The 17,516-nt window shown below is 53.6% G+C and overlaps 1 protein-coding gene across 2 annotated transcripts; it reads right to left on the reverse strand.

The window, feature by feature from the left end:
* Positions 1–1,968: 1,968 nt before the first annotated feature.
* On the reverse strand, positions 1,969–12,771 carry LETM2 (leucine zipper and EF-hand containing transmembrane protein 2). 2 transcript variants are annotated; one of them, XM_030464034.1, is made up of 10 exons: positions 12,526–12,653; positions 10,800–11,217; positions 9,078–9,221; positions 8,696–8,830; positions 7,424–7,627; positions 6,875–6,994; positions 6,208–6,318; positions 5,996–6,073; positions 4,413–4,472; positions 1,969–3,058 (listed from the first exon to the last, which is right to left on the reverse strand). In XM_030464034.1, the coding sequence occupies exons 1-10, from the start codon at positions 12,561–12,563 to the stop codon at positions 3,014–3,016; spliced, it is 1,353 nt and encodes a 450-aa protein (XP_030319894.1). In that variant the 5' UTR covers positions 12,564–12,653; the 3' UTR covers positions 1,969–3,013. The 2 variants fall into 2 exon arrangements, with proteins under 2 accessions (XP_030319894.1, XP_030319895.1); XM_030464035.1 differs by lacking the exon at positions 4,413–4,472 and having other exon boundaries at positions 12,526–12,771.
* Positions 12,772–17,516: the final 4,745 nt, after the last annotated feature.

The following is a 17,516-nucleotide window of genomic DNA, read 5'->3' on the forward strand; positions in this document are numbered from 1 at the left end:
CAGGTGGGGGCTTTGGAGCTGCTGCTAAGGAGGAACCAGAAACCTTTGGGAGTCTGAGTGTTGTCTGGGATCACCCCCGGGCTAATTGGCTTTGATTACCCCGGGCTAATGAGTTCTGGGGATGGGAAATTCCTAGGTGGGAAGGGCGTTTCTGGGGAATGTTTTCTCCTGTGGTTCTTAATTGCTCCTGGAAATTAAAATTAAAAAAGCAAACAAACAAACAAAAAAACCCAATAATAACAAAACAAGACCAAAAAAAAAACCCCACCAAAACCAACAGGGCCAATCAGGAGCCCCCAGTCAGGAGCGCCCAATCAAAACCCAACAGAAATAACAAAAAAAAACCCCAAATTCCCATTTTCTCAGCCCCCAGGAGGTCCCTGCAGGGTTCTGGGCGCTCCCCGGGTGCTGCTCTCACCTCCCCCTCCCCTCCTGCCCCTGCTTTGTCCCTGGGGTTTGGGGGCCTGGGACCCCCTGGTGTGTCCCTGCAGGGTCCCCTCGGTGTCACCTCGCCCCCCGGGGATGCGATGGGATCCGCAGAGCTCTGCAGCTCCTGATGGAAGTTCCGAGGTTCCCGTTCCCGAGCGGTTCGGCTCGGAGCGGTTCGGCACAGGGCTGGGCTGGTGCTGCGATCTGCCGGCGGGACCCGGCACTGCCCGCGGCTCGGGGAGAGGCATCGGAACCATCGGAACCAGCCCAGCCCACGGGGTTCCGGGGGATGTGGAGCTGTGTCCCGGTCCCCCAGGCACAGCCCCGGTTTCGGGGTTTTGGGGTTTTTTTTTGTTCAGATCCTGCGGGCAGCGATGGCCTCGTGTTGTAAGGGGAAAAAACAGGGAGAGGGAGGGCGGGCACAGGGCAGGGATTTGGGGGAAAAATGGGTGGGAATGGGATTGCTGTGTGTGGCTGCTAGAGAGGGACAGGGATCAGTTCCCTGGGACTGCATCAGCTGAGCTGTTACCTGGTGCTGTTTGCATGGGGAGGGGCAGTGACCCTCTGGCTGGGTACCCCCATGTCCCCCTTCCCCATGTCCCCCTTTCCCCCTCTCCCTTTCCCCTCTCCCTTTTCCCTCTCCCTTTTCCCTCTCCCTTTTCCCTCTCCCCTTTCCCCTCTCCCTTTCCCTCTCCCTTTTCCCTCTCCCTTTTCCCTCTCCTTTTCCCCTCTCCTTTTCCCCTCTCCCCTTTCTTTCCCCCCTTTCTTTCCCTCGTCCCCCTTCCTCTCCCCCCGTCCCCTTCCTCCTCTCCCCCTTCCTCCTCTCCCCTTCCTCCTCTCCCCCCTTCCCCCTCTCCCCCTTCCCCCTCTCTCCCTTCTTCTCCCCCTCTCCCCCTTCTTCTCCCTCTCTCCCCCTTCCTCTCTCCCTTCCTCTCCCCCTGTCCCCCTTCCCCCTCTCCAAACCTTCTCCAGGGACTCCGAGGCAGCCCAGATCCCAACACAGGCTTTGGATGCAGTTATCCCAGCTGATCCCACCACCAGTGGGAATCCCACTGGTGGGATCCAGTGGGATCCCACCCAGCTCCACCAGGCTGCTACAATCCTGTGCCCGTGACCCTCGTGTGCCTGTGACCCTTGTGTGCCTGTGACCCTCGTGTGCCTGTGACCCTCCTGTCCTGACAGAGCTCAGGGCCCCTCAGGTGGCTTTGCAGACCCCACCTCTGCTTTGGAGCAAAGAGGGAAGAGTTCCCTGCAGGGCTGGGGTTCAGGAATTCCACCTGAAGCCACAATACAGGAATTATTTTGCATTCTTTCCCTGCTGCACGTGCCCCTCGGGGAAATCCAGCACTGAGCAACACTTGGACTCTGCTCTTTAGAGACCAAAATGCTTCTCTGGGTTCTCTGCAGAGGTTGGGCCATGGTTCTGGTCCAGTAACAAGTGTTGGGGTTACCAAAAAGCAGCTCCTGGGATCCAGACAAGAGCCCAAGGCTCTTCTCTCCCCCCCCCAGGACACAGAGGCAGGAGCCACACTTGAGGAATGGGGTTTATTTTACAGAAATAACATTTATTTTTATTTTCTAAGCACCACTGGAATACAAACACTCAGCAGAGCACACTGGGACAGAACAGGGTCCAAGGGCAGCTGCCTGCTCCAGTTTAAAGTGCTGGTGACACCTCACCTCCAGGTGGCTTTTAGGGGAGTGGGAGGGTTCTGAAAGCTGCCTGAGCTCTAGAGGAGACATTTCAGTCAACTTAGCACCAAGTCTAACTTTAATTTTACAGTAAGTATAAATACACCCATTTAAAATCCATACTGGCATTAATTCTGGACATTTACAGAGGATGAAGTAAAAAAAAAACAAGTTAAAAAATACTAAAAACACCTTTTCCATATCCTCCTGTGGAGCAAACCAAAAAAAAAGCAGTCAATGCCATCATTTTGTCACCTACCCCAAGCCCAGGAGCACCTCCTGCTGTGGCTCTGAGCCTGATGAGTTCACCCAATGTGTGTGGCTGCCCCACACCCCCCAGCAGGGCCCCAAAAATCCAGATTTCTGCCCTCTGTAACAGCACCTGCAAAGGAGCTGCCTGCCCTCTTCACTGCTCTGCTCTCCTTCCAAAAGTTCTTGGGTGTTTCTCAACACTGAGAAGGTGCTGACCCCCCCGTGGCACAGGGAGATCCAGTGGGTCATCCTCTGGTTACTGGTTAAGCCATGCTAACTAGGATGAGGAGCTAGAGCTGGCCAAGCAGGGCAGGCTGCAAGCCCTGGCTACAGGGACATCTTCTTGGGGAGGATTTCCAGCTGTGGTTGACTCCAGGGCTTCAGGACAAGGAGGAGGAGGAGGAAGAGCATTTCCTAAGGGTTAGGAGCACAAAGACCTGCACAGGAACTGCAGAGGCAGCAGCAGCAGAATTATTATCATCTGTACAAATGAAATGTCCAGGAAGAGGGCTCAGTAGAAAGGAGAAGCCTCAGCATGGCCTCAGTGCTGATGTGCTCCTGGAAAATCCCTCTTCCTGGAAGGAGTTCCAGAGCTGGGAGCTTTTCTCTCCAGGGTCCAAGAGTCCTCGTGGGCTCCAGGCTAAGCTCCATTGGCTTGGCTGCTCTGAGGAGCTTCCCTTTGAGCCTAGGGGGAAGGGAGAGCAGCAGATTTTAGGCAGTACCAATGCAAATGTGTCCTGGGTTGGGCCAGGAGAAAGGGGATTTTCTGTCTTGTGCTTTTGCTTTCAGCTCAGTCTCTTGTCAGGAGCTGCACTTGCTGAATTCACAGCAAGTTTCTCATCAGTGTCTGCTCTGGGACTGATCCCACTCCATGGTTATAGTTCCAGCAGAGCCAAGGACACTGCTCAGCTCTGAGGAACATTTTACCCTCCAGGAGGATAAAGAGGTCCCACCTGAGCCCTCCTTTGGGGAGGAAGGGACAAGAGAGATGCCAGAACTGACCAAACAGAGGATTCCATCCCATACACCTCATCCTCAGGAGAAATTTGAGGCACCACAAGAGCTTCCAGGTTTCCAGCTTCCTGCCTTTCCTGCTTCCCTTCCTTCACCCAGCATCCTGGGAGGATTCCATCCCTTCCTCTGCCTCTGCTCCTGATCCATCCCAGCCCATATCTGTGTGTTCCTGCCTCCAGCTCCCAACTGCTCCTGACCCCAGGATTCCAGCCTGGACTTTCCCAGAGCTGCCCTGCAGCCTCGGGGGTGACGTGAGAGTTATTGGGGGCAAGGGGGGAGGAACATGGGATCCATTTTCCTGTAGATTTGTATAGATTTAGCAATTTTTCCTACTTATCATTACTGTTTCATTAAAGTTGTGTAGTTCAGTTCCCAACCCATCAGTCTCTCTCCCTTATTCTCTCTCCTTTCTTTATCAGGAAGGAGAGAGAGATGAATAGAGAGCAGCTGCCACTTGGTTTAATTAAACCCTGACAAAATGCTTCTTAAATATTCACCCTTCTTTTTTTTTTTTTAAGAAAGAATCTTCACATTTAACACAGGAAAACAAACTGCTCTGAGAGTTACAACTGGCTAAGGTCAAAGTTCTTCAGGGTAAAGGAGCATTCCCCTGTTGATAAAAGTCATCCTGGGCTCCCAAACCTGCCCTAAGTGGGAACCCTGGACAGACCCCTAAGCAGCTAAATTTAAATCAAATCTTCACAAAAACAAAGCCAGCAAAAGGGAAGGCAGGAACAGTCACTGCAGGAATATTTGTACTGAAAGAGGTGCTTTATGAGACAGTGGTTTGAGGGAAGGCTCCTCTATCCTGGCTCTAGAAAGCAGGTTATTAACAAGAACCCAGGGAAAGGACATAACTGGGAATTCCCCACCAGTTCCCAGTTGTCTTTCACAGCCCTCCGTGCAGTTCTCAGCCACAACTTCTCCAGTCACTCCTTGACCTTCACATTCCCAGCACTTTGCAGTCCCAGTTGGACCACCAGAACCATCTCCTTTGGGAATCCCAAGGCTCTGGAGAAGCTCACCTCCAGTGGTGCTCCTGAGCCTGGCAGCTTCTCTGCTGGCTGAGGGACAAATTCTTCATTCTTGAAGGGAAAAGCAGCTAAAAGTCCTCTCAAAACAGCAGACAGACCCTGTGCAATCCCTTCTCCTTCCCCAAAAAGGCTGCTCCCTGTCCTGTCAGCACTCCCACTGCTTCTCCTCTGCAGTTTAACTGAGCTCTTTGGAAATACACAAATATTCTCTTTTCATCAGTTTTATCAGCATGGAGTCATCTAAGGAATTCACTTCAGAGAACCACGTGCTCAGCCTTCCTTATTCTGGAGATTTTTGGCTTTTAGGCTCAAGCCACTCAGCCCAAGCTCACTGGGAAGCTGAAAACAAGTTACCTTAGATTCATAGAATCACAGAATCCTAGAATGGGCTGGGTTGGAAGGGACCTCAGAGCTCATCAAGTCCAACCCTTGATCCACTCCCCCCGTGGTTCCCAGCCCATGGCACTCAGTGCCACATCCAGGCTCTTTGGAAAGATCTCCAGACACGGAGAATCCACTCCTTCCCTGGGCAGCCCATTCCAATGCCTGATCACCCTCTCCAGAAAGAAATTCTTTCTCATCTCCAACCTAAACCTCCCCTGGCACAACTTGAGACCCTTTGTGCCCTCTTGTCTTGCTGAGAGTTGCCTGGGAAAAGAGCCCAACCCCCCCCTGGCTCCAACCTCCTTTCAGGGAGTTGCAGAGAGTGATGAGGTCTCCCCTGAGCCTCCTCTTCTCCAGCCTCAACACCCCCAGCTCCCTCAGCCCTTCCTCACAGCAATTCTGCTGGATCCCTTCACAGCCTCCTTGCTCTTCTCTGCACCTGCTCCAGCACCTCAAGCTCCTTCCTGAACTTCCTGAGGGGCCCAGAACTGGACACAGGACTCAAGCTGTGGCCTCCCCAGAGCTGAGCACAGGGGCAGAATCCCTTCCCTGGACCTGCTGGCCACGCTCTTCCTGAGCCAGCCCAGGATGCCATTGGCCTTCTTGGCCACCTGGGCACACTGCTGGCTCCTCTTCAGCTTCCTGGCAATCCCAGCTCCCTTTCTGCCACTCTGTGCCCAGCCTGGAGCTCCCCATGGGGTTGTTGTGGCCAAAGTGCAGGACCCGGCACTTGGAATGTTGAACCTCATCCCCTTGGGATCATCCCAACTCTCCAGTCTGTCCAGGTCCCTCTGCAGAGCCCTCATGCCTTCCAGCTGATCCACACTCCCCCCAGCTTGGTGTCACCTGTGAATTTGCTGATGATGGACTCAATCCCCTCACCTAAATCCTCACTAAAGATATTGAACAGCACTGGGCCCAACACTGATCCCTGGGGGACACCACAGCCACCAACTGGATGCAGCCCCATTCAGCACCACTCTCTGGGCCCGTTCCAGCAGTTCCTGACCCAGCACAGGGTGCTCCTGTCCAAGCTGGGGGCTGACAGTGGCTTCTCTGAGCTAGGGGCACCTGGGCTGAAATCTCAGTATTTATGTGAATTTGGGGTTTTGTCTGGCTTTGGAAAGGTCTGTTCAAAGATTTCAGCACCACGGGCTCATTTTCCCACTTGCAGGCAGTTATTTTCTCACCTTTCTCCCTTGTGCAGCAGGGGCAGGGTCCACCAGGGTCTCCTGACCTTCAGGAATGGTTTCAGCAGCTTCACTTGCCTGTAGAAGAAGGAACACACCATGCAGCAGAGTCACTTGGAGGATCAAAGGACAAGATTCATGTCACACTGCTCCACTTTTGTAATATCCAGTGGTTCAACTATTAACCTGGAAGCTTTGTTCAAGCAGCTCACCTGATTCTGTGGCACTGGAACAGATTGTGGCTTTACATCTATTAAGTACAAGGCACGGGAGAGCAGGAGCAGGGAAGGTGGGACATTCTCTTTCAAGTGCAGATCCAGCCACTGTGAAAAGAAAACAGAAGGAAAAGTTATTGTGTGCTGGCTCTTTGTCAGTGCTTCCTTGTAAAGCCCTCTTTGTCCTTAAAGCCACCTTGAGTGTGGCTGATACAAGGGGAAGAAATGTTTTTGAGGAGTCAGGAATGCTGCAGGGAATCCCTGCTGGAGAGGGAGTTCCCAGCTGCCAGGGAGGTCCCAGCACCCTGCTGACAGGGGAAGCAAAGTGCCTGGAGTTACCCACAGCTGAGCTGAGATGCAGCACCCACCATCTGTCTGAATGCTCACAAGAGGCTCCTCTTTGCTCTGCTGCAACTCTTGGCTACTTCAGAAGCTTCAAACACCTCCCCTTCCCCTCCCAAGCCCCCCACTTCACCTTGCTTTTAGCTGTCCCTGAGGCTCCTTGGTGTCCTCTTTGGTCCAAGGCACAACCTGGAGACTTCATGCCTTGGGGCTCAGCTTTGGAGCTGAGGATCCCTCAGGAAATGGGGATGAGCTGTGGGGGAAGCTGTCTGAGGGCTGCAGGACCCTGCCCCAGGAGGAACCTTGTCAGAGAAACACTTGCCTGTCCCAGCTGCTCCTTCAGCTGCTCCTGAGACAACCCCAGGGACCTCATCCCTCTGGCTCTGCAGGCACTCTGCAGCTCAGACACACTCAGGACGTGGACTCCCTCCTTGGCAATCATCTGAAACAACAAGGAATAAGGAACATTCTCATGTAGGCACAGACTGAGCCCAACCCCTGATGAGTTTGAGCCCCCAGAAATGTGTCTGGGGAGATGTGCATCAAGTCAGAGCAGCAGAGAGTGAGACTGAACACTCATCCTGTGCCTGAGAGCTGAGAGTCTTCAGCTGCAGAGGGTGAGACACTGACCTGACTGTTCTGTTCTTCCCCCAGGTACTCAGAGTTTCACTTTTACACGTGGCCCCACAGCTCTGAAGGATTAACTCCCAGGCAGACCCAGAGATCTGCCAGGACCTTGGGCTTTAACCAGGCTGTGGTAACCCCCAGCTGCCTTCCAGACCTGGGCACCTCTTGGGAGTTTTCCTCTGAGCAAAGCAGGGACTCAGAGGGCAGAGCTGGGGATCCTCTGCCTTCCAAGTCCCCCCCTCACCTCATCATCTGCCTTGATGGTTCTGAGCCTCAGGAGGAGCTGGAAACGCAGCAGATTGTTGGTGCCAAGGGGCTGCAGCTCCAGCAGTTTGCAGAGAGCCACCAGCTGGGGCCTTTCCAAGTGCTCCAGGGTCAGCTCATCCTCAAAAAGCTTGGAGAAGCTGAGGATCTCCTGGGTGCTGGGCTGGTGCCCACTGTGACGGATCTGGAAAAAGCCAAACCAAGAGAGAGGAGATGTCTGTGTGTCCCCTGTGCCCTCTGAGAGGGGGTGTCCTGGTTTGGGCCAGGACAAAGGGGATTCTCTGTCTTGTACTTTTGCTTTCAGCTGAGCCTCTTTAAGTAGTTGCTGAAATGAACAGCAGGTTCCTCAGACAGGGTCTGCTTTTAGAACTGATAACACTTGATGTTTCTAGTTACTGCCAGGGTATGCAGAGCCAGGGACACTGCTCAGCTCAGAGGGAAAACATTTTACCATCCAGGAGGATAAAGAGGTCCCACCTGAGCCCTCCTTTGGGGAGGAACAGACAAGATAGATGTTAGAATTGACCAAACAGAGGATTCCATCCCATACACGTCACACTCAGTATAAATTTGAGGGATTTTCTGGATTTCCTTCTCTTCCTCTCTTCCTGCTTCCCTTCCTTCACCCAGCATCCTGGGAGGATTCCATCCCTTCCTCTGCCTGTGCTCCTGATCCATCCCAGCCTGGATCTGTGTGTTCCTGCCTCCAGCTCCCAACTGCTCCTGACTCCAGGAGTCCAGCCTGGACTTTCCCAGAGCTGCCCTGCAGCCTCGGTGGTGACGTGAGAGTTACTGGGGGAGAGGGGGGAGGAATGTGGTTTCCATTTTCCTGTATATCTGTATATATTTACTAATTTGTCCTGTCATTCCTGTTTCATTAAAGTTGTGTAGTTTAGTTCCCAACCCATCAGTCTCTCTCCCTTATTCTCTCTCCTTTCCTCATCAAGGAGGAGAGAGACAGATTAACAGAGAGTGGCTGTTTCAGTTTAATTGCTGGGACAGTGTTAAACCCTGACAGGGGGGATTCCCCTCCCTGCATGGACACAAAAGGACAAAAAGAGAGTTTCAGCAAAGGGGAGAACTTCCCCTGGCTGTTCCAGGATGGAAACTCCTCTCTGCAAGGCTCCAGCAAGGTCTGAGCTGCAGCAGAGGAGGGGGCATCTCTGTGCTGTCAGACCTTGGCACAAATCCCACATTCTGTGCCCAAAACCTCAGCACCAACTCTGGTGTGAGGGCAGCTCTGCTCCTGTACCTGCTGCACGTAGGAGGAGAATTTTTTCCCTTGTCCTGTGGCTGCTTTGTTCCTCTTGGCCATCTCTGCAACTGTCTCCTGCAGGAACTTTGCCAGCTCCAGCTTTGCATTTAACTTCTTTTTTTGCTTTTCTTCCTTCATTTAGGAAACAAAACAGGGTTAGGAGTTCTACTTGAAAGCCAGAAGGGAGGAGATTCTGGGAAAGAGAGGACCTGGGGCTCCAGCACTGAAAGGTTTTGGTCAACTGAACAAAATGAAACTGCTGATGGCAGCAAAACCCCCAAATTCTGCTGTCCTGGGTAGGAATGAGTGAGGAATGTCTGACCCAGACGTGTGTGTGTGAGCTGAAAGCTGCAGCCCCAGCCTCAGGAGGGACACAAACCTTCTTGGACTCTGTCTCAAAGGTGGAGGGCAGCATTTCAGGGAAGAGCTTCAGGAAGAGAGGCAGCAGGAACTCCATGAAGGGGACAATGACAAACACCAGGAAGGGAACCAGCCTGAAGAGATCTGCACAGGTTCTCAGGAGCTGCAGAGGGAGGGGAGCAGAGCAGAAATGGTTATGGGACCCTACAGAGGAGAGAAAGAGTTCCAAGGGAGTGGGGGAACCAGGGAGCTGACCTCAACCTTGCCCCAGACACCCCCTCCCCAGGGTTTGTGTTTCTGTTACTGTGCCATTAGTGCCCTGTCCTGGGTTGGGCCAGGAGAAAGGGGATTTTCTGTCTTGTACTCTTTCTTTCAGCTCAGTCTCTTGTCAGGAGCTGCACTTGCTGAATTCACAGCAAGTTTCTCATCAGTGTCTGCTCTGGGACTGATCCCACTCCATGGTTATAGAGGGATCAGTTCCCTGGGACTGCATCAGCTGAGCTGTTACCTGGTGCTGTTTGCATGGGGAGGGGCAGTGACCCTCTGGCTGGGTACCCCCATGTCCCCCTTCCCCATGTCCCCCTTCCCCATGTCCCCCTTCCCCATGTCCCCCTTTCCCCCCTCCCCCCCTTCCCCCCCTCCCCTTTCCCCTCTCCCTTTTCCCCTCTCCCTTTTCCTTCTCCCTTTTCCCCTCTCCCCTTTCTTCCCCCCTTTCTTTCCCCCCTTTCTTTCCCTCGTCCCCCTTCCTCTCCCCCCGTCCCCCTTCCCCCTCTCCCCCTTCTTCTCCCTCTCTCCCCCTTCCTCTCCCCCTTCCTCTCCCCCTTCCTCTCTCCCTTCCTCTCTCCCTTCCTCTCCCCCTGTCCCCCTTCCCCCTCTCCAAACCTTCTCCAGGGACTCCAAGGCAGCCCAGATCCCAACACAGGCTTTGGATGCAGTTATCCCAGCTGATCCCACCACCAGTGGGAATCCCACTGGTGGGATCCAGTGGGATCCCACCCAGCTCCACCAGGCTGCTACAATCCTGTGCCCGTGACCCTCGTGTGCCTGTGACCCTCGTGTGCCTGTGACCCTCCTGTTACCCTCCAGGAGGATAAAGAGGTCCCACCTGCAGCCTCCTTTGGGGAGGAACAGACAAGATAGATGCCAGAACTGACCAAACAGAGGATTCCATCCCATACACCTCATACTCAGGAGAAATTTGAGGCACCACAAGAGCTTCCAGGTTTCCAGCTTCCTGCCTTTCCTGCTTCCCTTCCTTCACCAAGCATCCTGGGAGGATTCCATCCCTTCCTCTGCCTCTGCTCCTGATCCATCCCAGCCCATATCTGTGTGTTCCTGCCTCCAGTTCCCAACTGCTCCTGACCCCAGGATTCCAGCCTGGGCTTTCCCAGAGCTGCCCTGCAGCCTCTGTGGGGATGTGAGAGTTACTGGGGGAAAAGGGGGAGGAACATGGGATCCATTTTCCTGTGTATTTGTATAGATTTAGTAATTTCTCCTATTTCTCATTCCTGTTTCATTAAAGTTGTGCAGTTTAGTTCCCAACCCATCAGTCTCTCTCCCTTATTCTCTCTCCTTCCTTTATCAAGGAGCAGAGAGAGATTAACAGAGAGCAGCTGCCACTTGGTTTAATTGCTGAGCCAGTGTTAAACCCTGACAAACCCCCTGACACCTCACAACCAGCACTGATCTGCTGAAAAGGGGTATTTAAAACCTGGTGACAACTCTGTTTGCAGTGACTTACCCTCCTCCTCTCCCTCCGTGTGAGGACCTGGCCATGCAGGAGCCTCCACACCATCCTGGCAGCCACCTTGGTGTCAACCCAGAGCCAGTGGAACCCGTTCTGGTAATGCCTCAGCTCATCCACAGCTCTCTGCCTCCAACTCTTCTTCCCCTCCCCCAGCACTTTTGGTGAAGTTTCAGCAGTTTTGGGGTCCCGGCGAGGCTGGGGCTCCTCCTGCAGATCCCGAGGCAAAGGGGGGGATGTGTGCAAGGTTCGGATGGTTCCGGTTGAGGCAGAGCCCAGCAGAGCCCAGCACAGCCCTGGTTGGCTGCCGGGACCTCTCCCATCAGCCCGGGATAAAGGAGGAGCCAAGACCCGGAGAGAAACACCCGGAACCGGCGAGTCCGGAGGGAGGAGGAGGCGGCGGCAGCTCCTGAAACTGGAGAGGTTTGGGTCAGAGGGAGAAGAGAACCCCCAAACCCTCCCGAGGACCCTCCTGGTCCCCCCCAAACCCGCATCCCCCCTCAGACCCCCGAATGCCCTCGGGTTCCATCAATCCCCCCCTGGGCTCCCCCTGCCCGCCAGCACCTCCCCCCCAGGGATCCGAGCTCTGCTGCCCCTAAACAATCAATAAATCAATCAATAAATCAATCACTAAATCAATCACTAAATCAATCAATCACTAAATCAATAATCACCAAATCCACCAAAAGATCCATCAAAAAATCAATCATTTAATCCATCATTTAATCACTTAATCAATCACTTGATCAATCACTCGATCACTAAATCAATCGTTTAATCAATCACTTAATCAATAAATCAATCAATAAATCAATCAATAAATCAATCAATCAATCAATCACTAAATCAAATCAATCACTAAATCAAATCAATCACTAAATCAATCAATAATCAATAAACCAAATAATAATTAATCAATCAATAAATCAATCACTTAAACACTAAATCAAATCACTAAATCAATCAATAACCAATCACGAAATCAATCAATAAATCAATCAATAAATCAATCAATAAATCAATCAATAATCACCAAATCCACCAAAAGATCCATCAAAAAATCAATCATTTAATCCATCATTTAATCATTTAATCAATCACTTGATCAATCACTCGATCACTAAATCAATCACTTAATCAATCAGTAAATCAATCAGTAAATCAATCAGTAAATCAATCAATCAATTACTAAATCAAATCAATCACTAAATCAAATCAATAATCAATAAACCAAATAATTAATCAATCAATAAATCAATCAATCACTTAATCAATCACTTAATCACCAAATCAAATCACTAAATCAATCAATAACCAATCACGAAATCAATCAATAATCAAGCAATAAACCAATCAATAATTAATCAATAAATCAATCAATAATTCAATCACTCATTTAATCAATCACTAAATCAATCACTAAATAATCAATCATCAATCAATAATTAATCAATCAATAAATCAATCATTAAGTCAATCAGTAATTAATCAATAATCTAATCAATCACTAAATCAGTCATTTAATCAATCACTAATCAACCACTAATCAATCGCTAATCAATCACTAACCAATCAATAACCAATCAATAACCAATCACTAATCAATCACTAACCAATCACTAATCAATCAATAACCAATCAATAACCAATAATCACTAATTACCGCCTCCTCCTGCCCGCACCCCCCGCATCCCCGCTCCCTCCCCGTCCCCTCCCGCCTCACCCCGCCCGCGCTGTTCGGATCAGGGGGTTCGGGTCCATCCCGAGTCACCGGTGGGGCCGGGTCAGGCCGGGCGGGGGCTCCCGCATCGCCCGGGGCCGGGGGGACCGGGGGGGTCCCGGGCTGCGCTGCGGAGGCCTCCCCGGGGACAGCCGAACCCGGAGCCCCGGTCCCGCCGCCCCCTCCAGGGTCGGTCCCGGTTCCGATCCCGGTTCCGCTCCCGGTCCCCGCACCGCCGCCCTCCGCTATCCCATGTTGCCCCACCCGCGGCGCTCTGCCCGGCTAACTGCGCTCTATGGTTGCCCCGTTGACGCCATCACCTTCCGTCACAGAGCCTCCAGCGACAGCCAATCGGAAGGCGGAGCTGCTGCCCTGCCTGTCGGCCAGCCAATGGGAGAGGGGCGGGGCGGGGCTTGACCCCCGGCACCCTCAGAGGGGGGGCGGGAGGGTCGCGGAGCGATGATGTCACGGGACGGTGCGTGACGCCATCAGGAGGCGGTGGGGCTGCGTGTGACGTAAGGGAGAGGAAGAAGGGGAGGGGGGGGCGGGACCGGCTGGGACGGGGCCTGAGGGGAGGCCCGAGGTGAGGCACCTCCTGAGGCCTCCCCTGAACCCCCCCGGGGCCTCCCCTGAGGCCTCTCCTGGGGCGCTGCGGGGGTCCCGGGTGCTGGGGACCCCTTCTCCCCCCTCCCCCCCTCCCCTCCTCCCCCTCTCCCCTCCTCCCTTCTCCCCTCCTCTCCTCTTCCTCTCCTCCCCTCTCCCCTCCTCCCCTTCTCCCTCCTCTCCTCTCCCTCCTCCCCCTCCTCCCCTCTTCCCTCCTCCCCTTCTCCCCTTCTCCCCTCTTCCCCTCTTCCTCTTCTCCCTCCTCCCCTTCTCCCCTCTACCCCCTTCTCCCCTTCTCTCTTCCCCTTCCCCTCTTCCTCTCTTCTTCTTCTCCCCTCCTCCCTCCTCCCCTTCTCCCCTCTTCCTCTTCTCCCCTCCTCCCCTTCTCCCCTCTACCCCCTTCTCCCCTTCTCTCTTCCCCTCTTCCCCTCTTCCCCTTTCGGTGTTCTCACTGCCCCAAGGTGGTCCCAGAGCCCTCCCCTGAGCCCCGGGCCCTGAGCTTTCCCCTTGTGGTTTGTGCAGCTCCTGGGCAGCCATGGCTGCAGAGAGGCTCCAGGCTGGATGGGAGGCGCTGGTTCTGCTCAGCACCCCGGCTGCATCCTGCCAGGCCTTGGCTTCAGTCCCGGGGAAAGGTAAGGAGAGGCTGAGGTTGTTTCCTCCCTGCTGCTCTCCCCGGGTTGTCAAAAGTTTTCCCAGGGGTTCAGCAGCTCCCGCTGCCCACAGAGCATCAGCAGCACCCTGTGTTTAATTGTGGGGATCCAAACTTCACTGGTGTGTGGAATTGGGGTTTGGGTTTGTGTCTCTGTGCAGAGCAGGTTCCTGGTGGCTGGGTGTGATGAGTGGGGCAGGTGAGAGCTGAGCCTCCTCCTGTGTGTGAGCACTTGGTGTGGAAGCAGAGGGAAGATCCAAGCCCTGACGTGTCTGAGCCAAAGCCCGTGGGGCTGGGAGCTGAGGGAACTTGTCAGGAGCTGCAGGGATGTCCTGGGGAGGTGGCAGGGGACTGCAGGAGGGCTCTGCAGAGGGACCTGGAGAGACTGGAGAGCTGGGATGATCCCAAGGGGATGAGGTTCAACATTCCAAGTGCCAGGTCCTGCACTTTGGCCACAACAACCCCATGGGGAGCTCCAGGCTGGGCACAGAGTGGCAGAAAGGGAGCTGGGATTGCCAGGAAGCTGAAGAGGAGGCAGCAGTGTGCCCAGGTGGCCAAGAAGGCCAATGGCATCCTGGGCTGGCTCAGGAAGAGCGTGGCCAGCAGGTCCAGGGAAGGGATTCTGCCCCTGTGCTCAGCTCTGGGGAGGCCACAGCTTGAGTCCTGTGTCCAGTTCTGGGCCCCTCAGGAAGTTCAGGAAGGAGCTTGAGGTGCTGGAGGCAGGTGCAGAGAAGAGCAAGGAGGCTGTGAAGGGATCCAGCAGAATTGCTGTGAGGAAGGGCTGAGGGAGCTGGGGGTGTTGAGGCTGGAGAAGAGGAGGCTCAGGGGAGACCTCATCACTCTCTGCAACTCCCTGAAAGGAGGTTGGAGCCAGGGGGGGGTTGGGCTCTTTTCCCAGGCAACTCTCAGCAAGACAAGAGGGCAAGGGTCTCAAGTTGTGCCAGGGGAGGTTTAGGTTGGAGATTAGAAAGAATTTCTTTCTGGAGAGGGTGATCAGGCATTGGAATGGGCTGCCCAGGGAAGGAGTGGATTCTCCGTGTCTGGAGATCTTTCCAAAGAGCCTGGATGTGGCACTGAGTGCCATGGGCTGGGAACCACGGGGGGAGTGGATCAAGGGTTGGACTTGATGAGCTCTGAGCTCCCTTCCAACCCAGCCACTTCTAGGATTCTGTGAAATGGTTTCTGGGTCAGAGAGAGCCATGTGGGGAAGGGGTTTGGTTGTCCCCAGGGGAGAAGCTTTGGCAGCCTCTGGCAGCTTTGCTGGTGGGGCCTGAAGAGGTGAAGGGAACTTTGAGAAGTAGAAAACAAAGCTGGGTGAGGAATGGGGGGGAAGGTGCTGCCTGGGCTGTGTTCTCATTGCCTGGGAAGCGTGGGTCCCATCCAGAGCTGCTCTCCAAGTCTTTTAAATCTGGGAAAACCCCATTCCCCTCATTTTAAATCTGGGAAAACCCCATTCCCCCCCACTTCCCCAAGCTGAGTTTGCTGTCCCAGGCACTGCTGCACTCTCAGTGCAGGCTCTGCCACGGTACCACTTGGTTCCCTCGGGCTTTGTTCTGCTCAGCCCCATCCCCTGGGATGGCAGAGGGTTTCTTGGCTTGGTTTTTCTGCCCTGGGAGAGCTGAGTTCCTCTCCTGGGAGGTGTTTGGGTGGGATGGGTGAGGTGCTGGCTGTGCTGCTCCCCCTTCTGGTGGTCCCCGTGCCCAGAACTGGGAGCTGAGCTGCACTCTGTTTCCCAGGGTGTTCCCTGGGCTTGCAGGAGGCTGAGCCATGGGTGCTGCCCCCAGGAAGGGCCCTGCAGCAGTGGGGAGGGGGATGGCAGCCCCCCAGAAGCCCCCCCTGCAGCTCCTGCCCCACTGCTGCATCCCACCCCCTCCCATCCCCTCCCACCCCCATCCCACCCCCATCCCGCCCCCATCCCGCCCCCATCCCACCCCCATCCCACCCCCACCCACCCCCATCCCACCCCATCCCACTCCCTCCCCCCGCCATTCCCCCCATCCCCCCCCATCCCCAACCCCCACCCCCTCCCACCCCCTCCCACCCCCCTCCCACCTCCATCCCCCCACATCCCCCCCCATCCCCCCCCATCCCCCCCCATCCCCTCCCATCCCCCCCACCCCCCCATTCCCCCCATTTCCCCCTCCTCCCCGCCATACCACCCCCTCCCACCCCATCTCCCCCCCTCCCATCCCACCCCATCCCATTCCTGAGGGGGGGTTTGGGGGGTTCTGGAGAGGTGACAGGAGGGGAAAACAGCACAGGAGAGAATTGGGGGCAGAGCTGGGATTCCTGTTCAGTGATTGTCCTGAGAGATCCGGGGGAAAAAAAGGTGGTTTTGGAGCAGTGCAGGAACACCAGGACCCCCCAGACATCTTCTCCTCATCCCCCCCCCCCCCCCCAATTAATTTTTTCATTCATCTGCAATGTTTGGAGTTTTTAGAGAGGAGGAGATGAGGCAGCACAGCCCTTTCCTGGGCCAGGGGGTGCCTTATTGTATTGAAGTGTGTTTGTTTGGTATTTATTTAAGTGTATTTTGTTAAATATTTATATTATTGTATTTATTTTGTATTTATTTAAGTGTATTTATTTATGTATTTATATTATTGTATTCAAGTGTGTTTATTTTGTATTATTTAAGTGTATTTAGTTATGTATTTATATTATTGTATTTAAGTGTATTTAATTGGTATTTAAGTATATTTAATTATGTATTTATATTATTGTATTTAAGAGTATTTATTTTGTATTTATTTTGCATTTATATAAGTGTATTTATTTATATTATTATATTCAAGTGTATTTACGTTGCATTTATTTAACTGTATTTATATTTTTGTATTTAAGTGTATTTATTTATGTATTTATGTTATTTAAGTGTATTTATTTTTGGTGCCTTATTGTATTCAAGGAGAAGGAGAATGAGGATTTTAATCCACTGCAGTGATCCCAACCCTCCCAGAGCAGGGAATGTCTCCTGGCTCTGGGACACACTGGGGGTTGTCACAGCCTTTGCTGGCTGATGGTCAGAGCTTGTCACCCTTCAGCTTCCCCCCGGGGCTCTCTTTTTAGCCAGTTTTCTGCTTATTTCATAGAATCACAGAATGGGCTGGGTTGGAAGGGAGCTCAGAGCTCATCAAGTCCAACCCTTGATCCACTCCCCCCGTGGTTCCCAGCCCATGGCACTCAGTGCCACATCCAGGCTCTTTGGAAAGATCTCCAGACACGGAGAATCCACTCCTTCCCTGGGCAGCCCATTCCAATGCCTGATCACCCTCTCCAGAAAGAAATTCTTTCTCATCTCCAACCTAAACCTCCCCTGGCACAACTTGAGACCCTGCCCTCTTGTCTTGCTGAGAGTTGCCTGGGAAAAGAGCCCAACCCCCCCCTGGCTCCAACCTCCTTTCAGGGAGTTGCAGAGAGTGATGAGGTCTCCCCTGAGCCTCCTCTTCTCCAGCCTCAACACCCCAGCTCCCTCAGCCCTTCCTCACAGCAATTCTGCTGGATCCCTTCACAGCCTCCTTGCTCTTCTCTGCACCTGCTCCAGCACCTCAAGCTCCTTCCTGAACTTCCTGAGCTGAGGGGCCCAGAACTGGACACAGGACTCAAGCTGTGGCCTCCCCAGAGCTGAGCACAGGGGCAGAATCCCTTCCCTGGACCTGCTGGCCACGCTGTTCCTGAGCCAGCCCAGGATGCCATTGGCCTTCTTGGCCACCTGGGCACACTGCTGGCTCCTCTTCAGCTT

This window comes from Calypte anna, chromosome 22, assembly GCF_003957555.1.
Source record: "Calypte anna isolate BGI_N300 chromosome 22, bCalAnn1_v1.p, whole genome shotgun sequence".
Taxonomy (NCBI): Eukaryota; Metazoa; Chordata; class Aves; order Apodiformes; family Trochilidae; genus Calypte; species Calypte anna.